Source organism: Hippopotamus amphibius, chromosome 6, assembly GCF_030028045.1.
Source record: "Hippopotamus amphibius kiboko isolate mHipAmp2 chromosome 6, mHipAmp2.hap2, whole genome shotgun sequence".
Taxonomy (NCBI): Eukaryota; Metazoa; Chordata; class Mammalia; order Artiodactyla; family Hippopotamidae; genus Hippopotamus; species Hippopotamus amphibius.
In genome coordinates, this window is record NC_080191.1 from 57,434,056 (window position 1) to 57,448,733 (window position 14,678).

General features: G+C 43.6%; 1 protein-coding gene across 2 annotated transcripts in view; it reads right to left on the reverse strand.

The window, feature by feature from the left end:
* CNKSR3 (CNKSR family member 3) overlaps window positions 1-10,990 on the reverse strand; it is a 108,486-nt gene extending 97,496 nt beyond the window's left edge. Inside the window, exon 1 of one of the 2 annotated variants that reach the window (XM_057739943.1) lies at window positions 10,313-10,990. Coding sequence is in view for 1 of the 2 variants with exons in the window: in XM_057739940.1 (XP_057595923.1) it covers window positions 10,313-10,364 (52 nt within the window). In the remaining variant the exon portion in view is untranslated. The remainder of the gene's footprint in view (window positions 1-10,312) is intronic. The other variant, XM_057739940.1, reaches the window with a different exon arrangement.
* Window positions 10,991-14,678: the final 3,688 nt, after the last annotated feature.

Sequence of the window (14,678 nt, forward strand, 5' to 3'; positions counted from 1 at the left end):
TACAATGCTCTTCCCCCTAGTTTTCCAACAGTTGGTTCCTTCTTGTCATTCATACCCAAGTGTCATCTTCTCAGAGAGGCTTCCCTGACAATACCATCCAAAGAAGTCTCCCACCCAGTCACTCTCCTTCACCTCTCTGCATATCACCAGTGAATATTTTCTTGTCCATCTGCTTTGTTGCAGTGTGGTTTTGTTACTGCTGTTTGTCATCCTCACATCTAAATATGTCATCCCCACATATTAAACCAGGGACCCCCTGCACCTAGAACACGGCTAGATTTCCAGCACCTGGAACAATATCCAGAGCTTAGTATGTCCTCACTAATTACTGGTGGAATGAACGAAATTTTCTTTTCACTACAGGATGGAATTTGTCATCAAGGAAAGTGGTGCTCGTAAGCTCTCTCCAAGACAGCTACTATTAAACCTTTCCATGAAACCACCTTCCTCTAGGACATACAAGGTCCTCAAAGGAAGTGAGGGGAAAGTTTCCAAGGAAACAATGAGGAGAAGACAGAAAATGGAGTTAATTTAACTCACTACCTATCTACCAATACAGAGGAGGATGGAATTGTCATAAATTATTAGTAAACCTGGGAAAGGTGACTATCAGCCACAACAGCATTAACTATTTAAGCAACAATAACCCAATTATACCACATATTAACTTGGAGTCCTTATAATTTTATCAATAATGAGTTTGTGAACATTTATATGCCATACATTATGCAAAATGCTTTCCCCACGTTACCTCTTTTAATTCTAACACAAACACTGTGAGTTAATTATCAGTCCCATTTCACAGATGAGAAAACTAAGGCAAGGTTTGGGAAAATAGGATACTTACCCAAGTTTTCCAACCAGTGAGTGTCAAATACAGAATCTGAATCCAGCTCTATTTTATTCCAAAGCCTGTGTATTATTCACCATGCCTGATCTCTCTCACAGCAGTTAAAATGAAAACACTGTGAAGAATCAAAGGCAAGCAGGAAATGAGGTCTTAAAACTCTCAGGTGTTGTTTAAGAAAGTTAAATGTATGTATGTATGTATGTATGTATGTATGGGTGGGTGGATAGATGGATGGATGTGATTCCACTCAATAGAAATGTTAACTGTATCAGACAAAAAACTTGCCATATGACACTCAAAATAAAATAAAAATTAGATTGAGAGTCAAAAAGAGAAATGATTTACTCCATTACTGAGCTGCATTATGAAACAATACAACACAGTCAACAAACTACAATAAAAATAAATAACTGGCAAGAAGTGTCTCAAATGCTAAAAGATCAGGCCCAAAGTATGTAGGGTCATGCCTAAGCTGTGTAATAGAAGGAAGGAAAGAAAGAAAGAAAGAAAGAAAGAAAGAAAGAAAGAAAGAAAGAAAGAAAGAAAGAAAGAGAGAGAGAGAGAGAGAGGGAGGGAGGGAGGGAGGGAGGGAGGGAGGGAGGGAGGGAGGGAGGGAGGGAGGAAGGAAGGAAGGAAGGAAGGAAGGAAGGAAGGAAGGGGGAAAGGAAGGAAGGAAGGAAGAGAGAGAGAAGGAAAGGAAAAGGGAAAAGGAGAGGCGGGGGGGAAGGGAGGGAAGGAGAGAGGGAGGCAGGGAGGGAGAGAGAGGGGAAGGAAGGAAGAAAGAAAGAAAAAAAGACGGAGAAAGAAAAGGAATGCATCCCGTGAGTGTAAATTCTGAAGGGATAATCAGGAAACACAAAAGTCAAAAGTTCTTTGAAGCTGCCCCTCCCGACACTTGTCGATGAAGAGAGAATGAAAAGCACCACCTTGCCCAGAGGAGGAACCAGGAGCTGTACAGAACAAGAGAACAGAAGCCTGTGGAGTCTGGTCCCAACTCCTGGCCTTCTGACCTTAGACAACTCCTTTCATGTCCAAAAGCCTCCATCCTCACTGTGCCTTCACTGTGCACTTCTCGGGCTTGTGAAAATATCAGATAAGAACAAACATGGAAGCGCTTGGGTAAATAAAACTTGCTTTAAAGCCTAGCTGATGGCTATGCCGGCGGTGAAAACTCCAGAACCCTCACAAAACGTGAGCAAAGAGGAAAAGGAGGTGAGAACACAGATGTCCCGGAGCTAGAACAGAACAGGCTAGGAATGAACAAACACTGAGGCGGTGACACAGAAAAGCGAGGGGCCCACAGCTCTCCACAATGATGTGAATGCAAAAGACAGGCGTGCAGATAAGGCCTGAACAAGGCGAGGTTGCCTCCCAATCTCCACCAACACAGAACGCAGACACCTGGCCTCAGCACAGCACGTAATTCCAAATTTTGATAACAGCCCTGAAATGACATTCAGTATCATTTTCTAGCAACAATGAAACCTCCCCTCAAAATCTTCTAAGTTTGGTAAACCTGGTGTGTTCACAGACTACAGGACCATGTGACCGGCCAAAAGCACATCTCATCCTCCAAAGTCCAACCTAAGGATCCTGAGAACACACTTCAGCCACACAACCACTGGACCACCCCACAACTCCCTTTTTGCTACCTGTCTTTAAAGAAAAAAAAAAAAAAAAAAAAGGTTGTTATGAGAACTGTTAAGTCCCAAGAAATATGGAAGAAAGCTCAAGGGAAAAATGTCTCATTCAGTTTGCTGAGAATCACCTGATGCTGTTGCTAGGCAATGCTTATAAATATAAACATACACCCTAGGATTGCTTTTCTGCCTTAATTAGTGGCCAAGTCAAGCACCCTCAAGTTAAATAAAATAGATGGAGCCCATGTCAGATCAGACAGCAGGACCCACCAGCTAAGTGTGAAAACGTGTTTGCAGTGGCTACTAGAGCAGAGCTTCTCAAGCTGCAACGAGCACATGGATCACCAGGGGGTCTTGTCAGAATGCAGATTCTGAATCAGCTAGCTCGTGCTTCTGCATCTCTAACAAGCTCCCGGGTGAGGTGGGTGCTGCTAGTCATGGACCAGGTGCCAGACAGGGGTCAACAGTCCAAAGCAAGAGCCAGTGCTAACACCGTGGTCATCAGAAGTCCAGTTACTATAAGAAAACAGTTGAGAAAATATGGTTTGAACTTATTTACCCACAGAGGGCTCATGATATTGGCAAGAGACATCTATCACTCAGCTAATCAAGAACCCTCCCCCATTAGTGATGTTGAGCATCTTTTCATATACTTGTTGGGCATCTGTATGTCTCTCGTCATTTTTTATTACAAGTGTGAGTCAAAAATTATCCGCACCCTGACTGTAGAATTTACAGAAGTTTTAATATAACTGGAGTGCAGATAATTTTTGACTCACCCTCATATTTCTGCTTCTGAGTATTTTTAAAAGAAATCTGCCTAAGATAAATTGAGTCCTTCATATACTTTTTCTAATATTTTTAAGTTTGCTCTTCATAATTAAGCTCTAGACACACCTAAAATTTACTTTGCACATAGGTTGCAATAGTATTGTTGTGAGTATAAAGTGTAAAGAATTTAGTAAAATATCAACACAGGAAAAAAACAAAAAACAAAAAGCAAGAATCTTCCTGACCAACTGCAAGTCCCACCCCAGGTCCTCTGAGTGGTTGGCAAGTGGCAGGGAAATCTCCATGGCACTGACCGGTGTCCCTGGATGGTAAGAATCAACCTCATGACGGACCAGGTTGCTTGGAGAGAATAATTTAAGGCCTGGAGCTATAGGATAAAAGAGGAGAGGAAGCAGTAAAAACCAGGAGTAGTAATTTATCGAGAGCTTACGTAAGATCACACAGGCAGAGGTGGTACCAGGATGCAAACCCTGAGCCTGATCTGGAGCCCATACTCTCACCTCTAAGTTCCAATGCCTGGTACAAGCCATGGAAGTGATGAAGTGATGGAGGAGAGGGAAGGCTTTAGAGCACCACCACCTATCAACATGGGACCAAACATTCCCTCTCTCTGCTTTAGTTTCTTCGTCTTTAATATGGGCTAATAATTGTTTGTACACCTCACTGGGTTTTCTGGGGATGAAGTGAGGGAGTCTAAATAAAGCACTTAGCTCATTGTCTGATACATAATACTTCAGTGAATGCTCTTCTATTATTATGATTAAGAAAACTCTATGGCTGGAGTCCAGGAGATAGAACTGGCAAGAGATTGGAATAAAGAAAAGTGTTCTTGACCTATAGCCAACCAGTGGACCAACAACCGCCATAAGAAAGGACCTCCCTTTTTCAGCGACCCTAGAGGCTAAAGGAAGAAGGACAACCTAATTGGAATCAGGATGACAAAAAGAACTGGTCTTTGACCAGCCACGAACCAGATCTCTGCAGTTAACACGGGAACTGCAGCCCCTGTGACCAGATAGTGAGGCACTTTTATAAAACTGCTGACCTGCCACATTTTGAACAGACACATCAGGAAAAAAGCAGTGCCCACAGCCAGAGACAGAGAATGGGCAGATGTCCTGAGCACATGCTCAGATCTCAAACAAAAAAGCCCCCTTTCCTTTTAGTTGGTGATGGGGAAACATTACCCACACTGGCAGCACCAGAAGCTGGCCAGAGAGACTTCTGTTCTGGGACTGAAGCTGGTTTTATAGATGTGCTCACTCAACAACACACATCGCGAGACTACCGGTTCCAGACCAATCAATAACCAAGGGCTGGATGGACAGGGCTCTTGGGACAAACCAGTGACCCCTTCTCCTTGTTGAAGACACTCTCCAGGTGGCCTGAAAGCAGAAACGCAACTTGGGACGCTGCATTTTACAATGCAGCTTCTAATATTTAAATCAAGCTTAGACTGATTTGGCTTTAAGCCAGCAACTTTCCGACCTTTCCCATTGTTAACAAGAAACCCCAGATGTGAATTTTTAAATTTAATTCTTTACCATAAAGTTGCAATTAACCCTTTTCAATGAAATATCTTTGTAAATGAAATGAGCATATTAAATACAACAAGAAAAAAAAATCAGGCTTAGAGACAAAGACCTCATAATCAGCTAAGATTCTGACCTGAGGAAATTTAACAGGGATGAAAATACAACACTGTTTCTAAAACAAGGGGGACACATGGGCTTGAGGGAAGTGGGAAATTGTGACACATGTCCTACTTTGAGAGCTGATCTGTGAGTATCAGGACATGAAAATTACTGTGTGTCAGACACCACTGGCTGCCTACTAGTATCTATCCTCCCCTCCTCCTTACTGAATAAACTCCAATTTTTTCCCAGGCCACAGTGTACCCAACTTTTTTTTTTTTTTTTTAAACAAAATTCACATTTTATTTAGGTTGACATAAACTATACAAAATTGATTTTCTTCACCAAAAATAACAGCAATATTTTCTGTATTATCCCTAGATAAACCACAAACCACTGATTTTTGTAGGTTTTCTAGGTTTTGCTTGTAAATCAAGATGAGGCAGTAGATACAGTCATAGAAGAAGACAGAAGAAAACAGACAGATCAGTTGTCAGTATCCATGGCCTCTGATCCTGTCTTGACCATGAAACAGATGTGTTCAACATACACTGATACCTGCCAAAAAGCTTATGAAGATGTAGGCTCAATAAAGGAATGTAAACAGTAACAACCAGATGTGGAACAACAATGGCAGGCTCTTCCATTCAAATTTTAACTTGTTCCTTTAACTTCATTTGATAAAGACAAAATCTACACTGAAACCCTTGTTTGGAGAGCTTACACATTTCTCTTTAATTTTCTTAACTGTCCCTTACAGATTTTTAACAGCATACTTAAAACTCCTACTATTCAAAGGTCAGTCATGAGCTTCACTGTAACATTTTATAAAATGTATTCCTTCCTCCCATACCTCCTTGAAAGTATTTCTTCAAAGAACTGATAACTCAATACCCGATAATTAGATCCACAGTAATAAATGTTATGTCTAAAATGACTTAACTAAAACAGTTCCAAAGTGCCATTAGCAGAGATCACACAGAAGTGTAACATGGTACTTTTAATGCTATCTGCTGGAAGAACAGTAAGGTCTCCAAAGCATGGGAGTTCAAATGGGCCATTTAAACAGGCAGATTATCAATGACTAAGGTACTCAATGAGAGGCCTACAGGTCAAGATATTCAGTGATTAAGTGGCCTACATACACCTTACAACTTTTCCATAAGTTATTTTCAAATTTCTTATAGAGTTTTTTCAAATATCAAATATAAGAGAAAGCCTATTTTAAAAGTCTCTTAGATATTTTCAATGGTTTCTGAATTATCTGTAGGAAGCTCTGACTTACTTGTATAGAGTTTGATATATGTATCCACCATTAAATCCAAATCATGTTTTATATCAAAATTTATGTTAAGCAAAGCCAAGTTACTTGACCTTTGGTCTGTCAAAGTGTTCCTCAGGTATGCTTTGAGACGCTTTCGCCCATTTTCATAGCGTTCATTCTCAACCTTCATCACAGGAAGAATACATAGGACCTTCAGTAATGCATAAACATTAGGAAAAAACTTGATGTCTGGCAGATGAAGGCAGATGAATTTTTTCCCAGGCCACAGTGTACCCAACTTTTAAAAAAACTAGTGACCAGCCTCCCCTGTAGCATGAGGTAGTCACATGACAGTTGTAGCAACTACGGTGTAAGCCAAGTCTCTTGATGGGACCTCTAAGAGAGTACTCTGAAGGGGAAGACGTGGCTACCACCAGTCTTTTGTCCCCTTTGGGTCCTTTCTCCCACCTGGAATAGGAATGTGATCCTGGCCATGGGGCAGCCATCCTGCACTGAGGTGTTCGGTACAAAGGGTTCAGCCCGCTAAGAATGGCTGAACAGGATGACAGAAGGAGCACCCACGTAATCCTGAACTCCCTATTTCCAGACTTCTTTTACAAGGAAAAATCAAAACTCCACGTGGTTAGTCTGTTATATGCAGCTGACCCTATTCTTTTCCCATGTGCGTTGTAAAAGCTCATTTGCTTTGCAAAAGGCTTTACCAAATCATTTGGAAGGCAAAATGCCATGAAACTATGAATTAATTTGATACACAAATAACTTTCCTGACATCTACGGAATAGGCAGAGTAAGACACACATATAGCTGATGACTCTCCTCCACCAATATATGACATGTAACTCATCACGGGGATCCTGAAGATCTATTCATCAATGTGGTGAAGATGCTGAGATTACTCTGAGAGTGACCCTGGGAAGAACCTCCCGAGAAGATGGAAGAAAATGAAGACAAACTGTCTGGGGTCAAACGCTGCTCTGTCACTTCCCGGCTGTGTGACACTGGTCACAGTATTCAACCTTCCTGTGCCTTGGTGTCCTCAACTGCAAAATGGAAATGACGATTCCTACCTCAAAGGGTGTTTGCACATTTAAATGAGCTAACACTTGTACAATGCTTAGAGCTGCACTAACATTCACTGATTCTACTAATATTATGATAACACTGCTGTTGCTAGAACTAGAGATTAATACAAATAAAAATTATAATAATAATAAAATAGTAGTAATATTAAAAGCCTGATGAATTACTTCATTCTGTAGACCTCAGCCTTTTTCCTAATGTGTGCATCTGCCTGACAACATCAACATGAGAGCAAGCTGAAGGTTGTAGCCGAATTAGGCAGTTTTAAATCTAAGGCTCTGTCCAATGCTCACGATCACCACTACCACACTCACGCAATGCCAAGAGTGGCAAAGTCTACACGAAGAGCTGCTTATCAGTAGGATGTATTTATAAAATGGGGGCTGGGTAGGGAGGTTAGCAAAGACAGCTAAAAATAGTCCTATAAGCAAACAAGTTTGCATAAGCCAATAGTTCATTAGAAGTCAATATTTTCACATCATGACTATGAGAAATATTCAAGCAGTGTGTCACGCAATTTGGGAGAATGTAGCCTCTTGTCCGAGAGTTTGCTACACACTTGCTCCTTTTATCTTTTCTAGATTCTAACACAGCAAGTATCCAGGTCATTCTGTGAGGCTGTACTTAAGGGTCCAAAAGGGCACAAGCATTTTGTATAAAGTTGTCATGTACCAGCCACAGGTATGTAACACAGGTATTAGGTATGTAACCTAATCAGCATCCAATGCTCCAGACACCAAGATACTGAACCACCCATAATTGCTCTTTCAGGTCAGTAGGAAACTCTCCCGGGTGAAAGCAATCTCAACTAAGTCACAACGTCAAGGTGGCAGGATACCAAAAACACTTTCATCTGCTCTACCTTTTAAATGCTAAACAAACATAACAGGATATGAATTTACACTTCTTCTCTCCCAATCCCAAGAGGGACCAAAAAAAAAAAAAAAAGACACAAATCTTGAGGGTGTGAAGATCTCACTCCATAATCTCCCTGTGTGCCTGTTACCGTTTTTCTGGTTGTACATTATCAAGAAGGCTGGCGGCAGCAGCTCAGGAAAGCCAAAGAGAGAGAACTTGTAACCCTTTCTTTTACTCAGGAGCAGTCCTGTCCAGTAGAAATATAACATAAGCTGCAAAGGTCAGCCGCCTGCGCAATTTCAAAAATTTTAGAAGCCACCTTTCAGAAGGTAAAAATAAACAGGTGAAGTTAATTTTAGTAATAAACTTTACTTACCCCAATAGGTCTAAATACTACCATTTCAACATGCAGTAAGTATAAAAAACTCACAACTGGTTTATATGCTGTTTTTCACACGAGTGTGTATTTAACACAGCACATCGCAATTCTGACCAGCCATGTTTCAAGGGCCCAAGAGCCACATGTGCTTACTGCCTACCGGTAATGACAGAGCAGCTCTCGAGGCCAAAAACTGTTGAAGTCATCAGTTTCTGAGGTTGCTTCTATGATAGGTATACTGGTAAAATAGATCAACCAACTCGGACTGGAAAAGTCGCTAGACAGGGGACTTAGTAGTATCTCGAATGCGGGAAGACACCCCATTTCAAAATAAGATCTGGGTCTTTATAGCTTTTAAGTTCATGTCTCATATCAAGCACTGACATTGCTGTTTACACATTACTCAATGCACAAGTATTTGGTGTTTTCATCTTCGTTTTAAGTAACAGCCCAGGAAATTTTGGTCCCTGGACAAATCTCTTTTCAGGAGAGAGTATATCCTGTGCCTTCTCCCAGAGAAGCAGGAAACGGTCAGACATACCCTCCTGACACATGCCATACCTCCCCTGCCTCTGGGACATCCCATTCCACGTGGTCTGTGTGTACCAGGCAGCCATGAGAAATGAGATGCAGAGATGACCAGTGTTTGTGATGCTGCAGCCATGGGTGAGACGGTTAGAAAGATGACCTGATTTTACCAGTGTTACCTACCTCTCAGGCTTACAGGTGACCAAGGGCAATAACAGAGAGAGAGCTCTTAGCAAACTGTAAAGCGCTATACAATTCTAGTTATTATTGAGAAAGGACACCATTCCTCACCTGGAAGAGCAGACAGAAGAAAGAAAAAAAAAATAGTAACTTGAAACAGAGATGCTGAGCTGGGAAGGGGGTGAGGAGGCCACGAAAACATTGGTTGTTCTTGGCAGACTTGTTCTCTTGAAAGGGTACAAAGAGGCTTGAGGAACCTCAATCACTTTTCCCTCGAAATTTTGGGAAGGTAAGCGTGACAGCTCAGAGTCCAGGCTTCCACCACCCGCTGCCTGTTCAACCCACTGCTTTTTCTCATCCCAAATGACGGCATAACTCAGGATCCAAACAGTTAGACTTCTTCCCAGGGTTTAAAGGTGGCCTAAAAAAGCGGCACCACCGGGGGTACTGGCGCCTTCCCGGAGCAAAAGTCATCGGGTCCCGGGGAGTCTGGCTCAAGGCTTCTCGCCGGCGCGAATGCCTCAGTGCTGGCTCGCGTACTGCCCTCTCTCCCGCTCCAAAAAAAACAGAGAGGCTCGCCGAGCCGCCGTTCTCTCCCTTTACCTGTCCAACCGCCTCGTCACGCCTGCGAACTGCTCTGGGCAGGCGGCGTTTACGAGGTCCAAGGGAAGTCACCCACACAAAGGCGCCTTGTGCCTCTGCGCTCCGGGACGGGTAGCCGGGGCGCCGGGCTCCGCACCCGGGCAGGGCAGGGAGGGCGCCCCCCATCCGAGATCCGCACCCCCAACCCTCACCCTCCATTCAGAAGCCACTCCTATCCCCCACCGCCCCCACCCCCTCCGCCGGTTTAAAGATGAGGCTCTCCTCGGCTTGCCACAACCCGCACCCCCGAAAGCTGACACAAGAGTTAGGGGCGCACAGACCACTCGGAAGAAGTCTGCATTGTCACCGCGCTGCGCTCTCAACGCTTCTCTCTTGCTTCTCTCCAGGAGGGGCTGAGCAACCCCGACCCCAGCTCCCCGCCCGTCCGATCCCCGGGGCTGGAGACGTCAAGCACCCCCACCCCCCACCCCCAGGCCCGCTCACCTCTAGTCCAGTCCACCACTTGTTTGGGGCTCCACTTGGTCACTGGTTCCATAGTGGACGGCTGGGCACCCTGCGGGGCTGGAGTCGGTGATAAAGTCCTGTTGCCCGCGCCCGCTGCCCCTTCCCGGGAGGGCGCGTCCCGCGGCCGGTCCCCGCGCCCGAGCGCCCCGTCAAGGCTGCATGGCTGCCGCCCTCAGCGGGGCATCCCAGAGCTGCTCAGCCCGGTCGGCGCGCCCTCTGCCCGGCGCACGGGACAGCGGCGCGGCTCTTCCTCCAGCTGCCACCGTCCAGCTGCAGCTCCTCCTCCTCCTCCCGCGGCCGCTGCCGCCGGGTCCCCGGGCACAGCTGCCGCTCCTGGGCGACGGCAGCTATGGGCACGCGGCGCTGTGAGCCCAGATCCCCCGGCCTCGGCTCCGAACGGGACTCTCCCGACCCGGCTGCTCCCCCGCCGCCCCTCTGCCCCTCCGGCCGGGACCGCTGCCTCCGGTTCTCGGGCCGCGCGCTCCGCTACCCCACCAGCTCCTCCTCTGGGCGGCTAGCTTGCCGGGGTCCCAGCTCCTCACGCGCCGGCGTCCCGAGTCTTCCCGCCCGCAGGTCCCACCTCCTGCGCCTCCCTCGCGGCCTGCACCGGGGCGGGGAGGAGCGCAGAGACAGAGCGCTCGGGTTACAAAGTTCCAGCTCCCGGCGGCGCGCTCAGAATAAAAGAGGGGGCGGGGCCGGACACCCTGCGAAACTCGTGGGGGGGGGGGCGGAGCCGCCCCAAAGCCGACTCCGGTTACTTTCCCTCTCGAAGCAGGTCTCCACACACCCGCAGAGGCCCCCGCCGGACTTTCCTTTTCAGGGGGCGGGTTGTAGATGTGCGTGCATCCTGCAGAGCCAGTTGGCTTCGGTGAGGCCCGGGTCCTATTGGTAGCAGTACAGTCTGTCTCGCTGTGAGCAAGTACACTAAAAAAAATAAATAAATAAAATAAAAAATAAAGTGCGATCTGCATGTTCTGTTCCTTTAAAGTGCTTTGTATCAACATTGCTCTGTGATCAAGCCCTCCTTTTAAGTTTAAGGGAAAAGTGTTTTATTTTATTTATATTTTGGATGACTGTGACAATTCAACTCACTTCTCAATTTAACTCACGGGTTGTATTAATTTCTGCTGTACAGCAAAGTGATTCAGTTATACATATACACACATTCTTTTTAATGTTCTTTTCCATTATGGTTTGCCACAGGATATTGAATATAATTCCCTGTGCTATATAGTAGGACCTTGTTTATCCATTCTGTATGTAATAATTTGCTTCTGCTAATCCCAACTCCCAATCCATCCCTTCCCCCCCTTGCAACCACAAGTCTGCTGTATATGTCTGTAACTCACTTCTCTTTTAATGCCTCTGCAATATTTCAACTTCGCAACTAAAATGAATCATAATAAACTGGTAGCTTTTAGCGTTCTATATTGCCGTATTTTAACATTCATATTTGCAAAGTGAGCTAAAGCTCATTTGAATAGTGAAGGTAAGTTGTTACCCAGTTCTAAAAAAAAAAAAAAAGCATGAGCACAGTTTCAGCAACTGACAGAAGGGCCCTTTTACTTTCAGGGACTCAATCTGAGGCCAGCTTAACCCCGAACTGGGGGGAAAATCCCAAATTTGAATATTTCCCTTTCCTCCTTCAAGTCCCACTGCACCGCCTCCGCAGCCCCAGTGAGCTGAGATTCTTTGGCACTTAGAGATTCTTACCTTCAATTGCATTATTTATGTACACCTTCTCCTTGGAAGCTGTTAAATCCTGGGAGGTAGAACTTACCTGATATTATACAGAGATTTTCTCCTCTCCCTCTTCCTATCACCTAGCTGGTAGCACCTAGCAGGGAGTCAAAGGTGTGGCTGGCATTTATTCATTCATTTAATATATGTCTGTGGATGCCTCCTGTGTGCCGGCCACTGCATTCGTGAAATATTTGTTGAATTAGTGTGATATGTGCTATTTATACAGGTCAACACAGATGCACATGTTGGAAGGATGGCTAGCAGAAGGCCTAAGCATCTGTTGTACAGAGTCATGAGCTAGAGTACCCAAGAAGATGAAACCTATTTTAAAAAGTGAAACGTAAGAGCCACCTTCCATGCAGGATAGGATAAAGAAGCCACAACAACACAGAGATATGCGGTTATCAGATACGATAATTTTTTGTTGTTTGAGCAAAAGTTATTGGTAGACCAGGAAACCTGGTAAAGGCAATGACATAAATCCAGATGGAGTAGTTGTCCTTCAAAAAAAATGACTTTTTAAACAATAACATCAGTACTTCCCTGGTGGCGCAGCGGTTAAGAATCTACCTGCCAATGCAGGGGACACAGGTTCAGTCACAGGTCCGGGAAGATGCTGTAGAGTAACTAAGCCCGAGAGCCACAACTACTGAAGCCTGCACGCCTAGAGCCTGTGCTCTGCCACAAGAGAAGCCACTGCAGTGAGAAGCCCGTGCACCACAACGAAGAGTAGCCCCGGCTTTCAGCAACTAGAGAAAGCCCGTGTGCAGCAACAGAGACCCAATGCAGCCAAAATCAATGTAAATAAATAAAAATTAATTAGTTAATTAATTAAAAATAAATAAAATAAACTTAATAACATCAATTGTTGACCATCTTTTCTTTATGGCAGCAAGTAAGGAGGATGTTAACATTTGTCATTGGATTCACTGAAAACTGTAACCAATCTTACCCAGATTAGTTACAGCAATCACTGTATTTTGTGTCATCTTTAATCATGATTAGTGTGACCACATAATTTATCTCCAAACCAAGATATTCCTGAATCTTAAAGGGGATTTATCAATACTTACACTGGAATAATATGAGTAAACTGAGCCATATGGTTCCTGTAATTATGGAGAAAAAGTCAAGTGTTAATGATTTTGCCATAGAATTTTACTTGATGTTTTCACAGTGTTTTCAAATTCACTTCCATTCGTCATTACCAGAGAGTTAAAAGCTAAAACTCTGGGAGTCAAACAAGAGTTTGCAAAATTTCATCACAATGAGTCAATACACTATCTGTGAGCTGATGATAACTACATCATCACTAAAGAGGAAGCCCAAGCTAAGATCTCTAACCCGGAAGACCAATTAACTATCTACATGAACTAGCATTCTGTTTACACTTCAAGTCCTGAAGGCTAATTACTATTTAAATAAGGCCTTCTACCTTAATTATAGTTGTTAGCATGTGAAAGTTTGAGGGAGGCCTTCCTGTCTGAAATGCAAACTTGATGACATCCAATGTCACTAATGGCAGCTAATAAAGGCAGAATCTTATGTAAACAGCTTTGGAAGTTAAAGTGGATAGAAAATGATCATTTATAAATGTGCTAGTTTTTCTTCTCTGCTCACTGCAATCTTCACCATCCTTTAGCATTGCATATGCATGCACATTACCAGTCAACAGCCAGGCCATCTCTTGAGAAGCAGATTTCTTAATCCACAGATTGATGTTTACCACAATCCCTGACATAGAACAAAGAGCTGAATAAATCCTTTTTTTAATTGAATTAAATGTGTAGAACTGATCCTAGAGCCAATGCTCCCTAGATTTCTCTTTTCAGCACCTTTATTTTTCTGACTTGGGGTCTCCTTACACATTTAGGTCATTTATTCAGTCAATGAGATTTATTCTGTACTTGTAAGGCACTAAACTTGGCACAGGAAGGACTCAGAAACAAATGCCAAGTAGCCTTTGTAGATCAAAGATATCATGTGATTTTCAGACGGGGGATTTTCTTTCCTAGTCTTTAATCAGAGGAAAGTACCCTGCTAGACGCAGTCAATGAGTTCTAAGGATTGACGTGATATTAACATTTTTGAGCCAGTCCATATTTTATTAATTTTTTGAGAGTTAGGGATGGAGCATTTTGGATTAGCAGTTATTACCATAATTTATTTGATAAACACAAGAGGAGCAAAATAAGTAAACTTTTAAACAAATTAATCTGTAAAGACCCAGACTACTTCTCCAATCCAAAACATTGTTTTCCAGAATGAGAGGAAAAAATGAAAAGAAAGCGAGCTGCTTCAAATAATCTACTTTATCCCACAACCTATGATCTTTCTCTCAATTAGCATTTTTTCCCATCACATTGCATTTTGACTCTTTTCAGAATGTTCAAAATTCCTTAATATTCTCTGCACATATAATTGTCTCATGTATATCTCTTGTGTTATGTTTTATCTTGAGAGATCCCAAACAAGTCTTCAAAATGCTGCCTGAGAAATATCCTACTCGGTTTGTGTCAAGCATTCTTATCTATGACATTACCTCACCGCAAAATCATTGGTAAGTCAATTACCCAGGCTGTTGATGATCTTGTCTTTCATT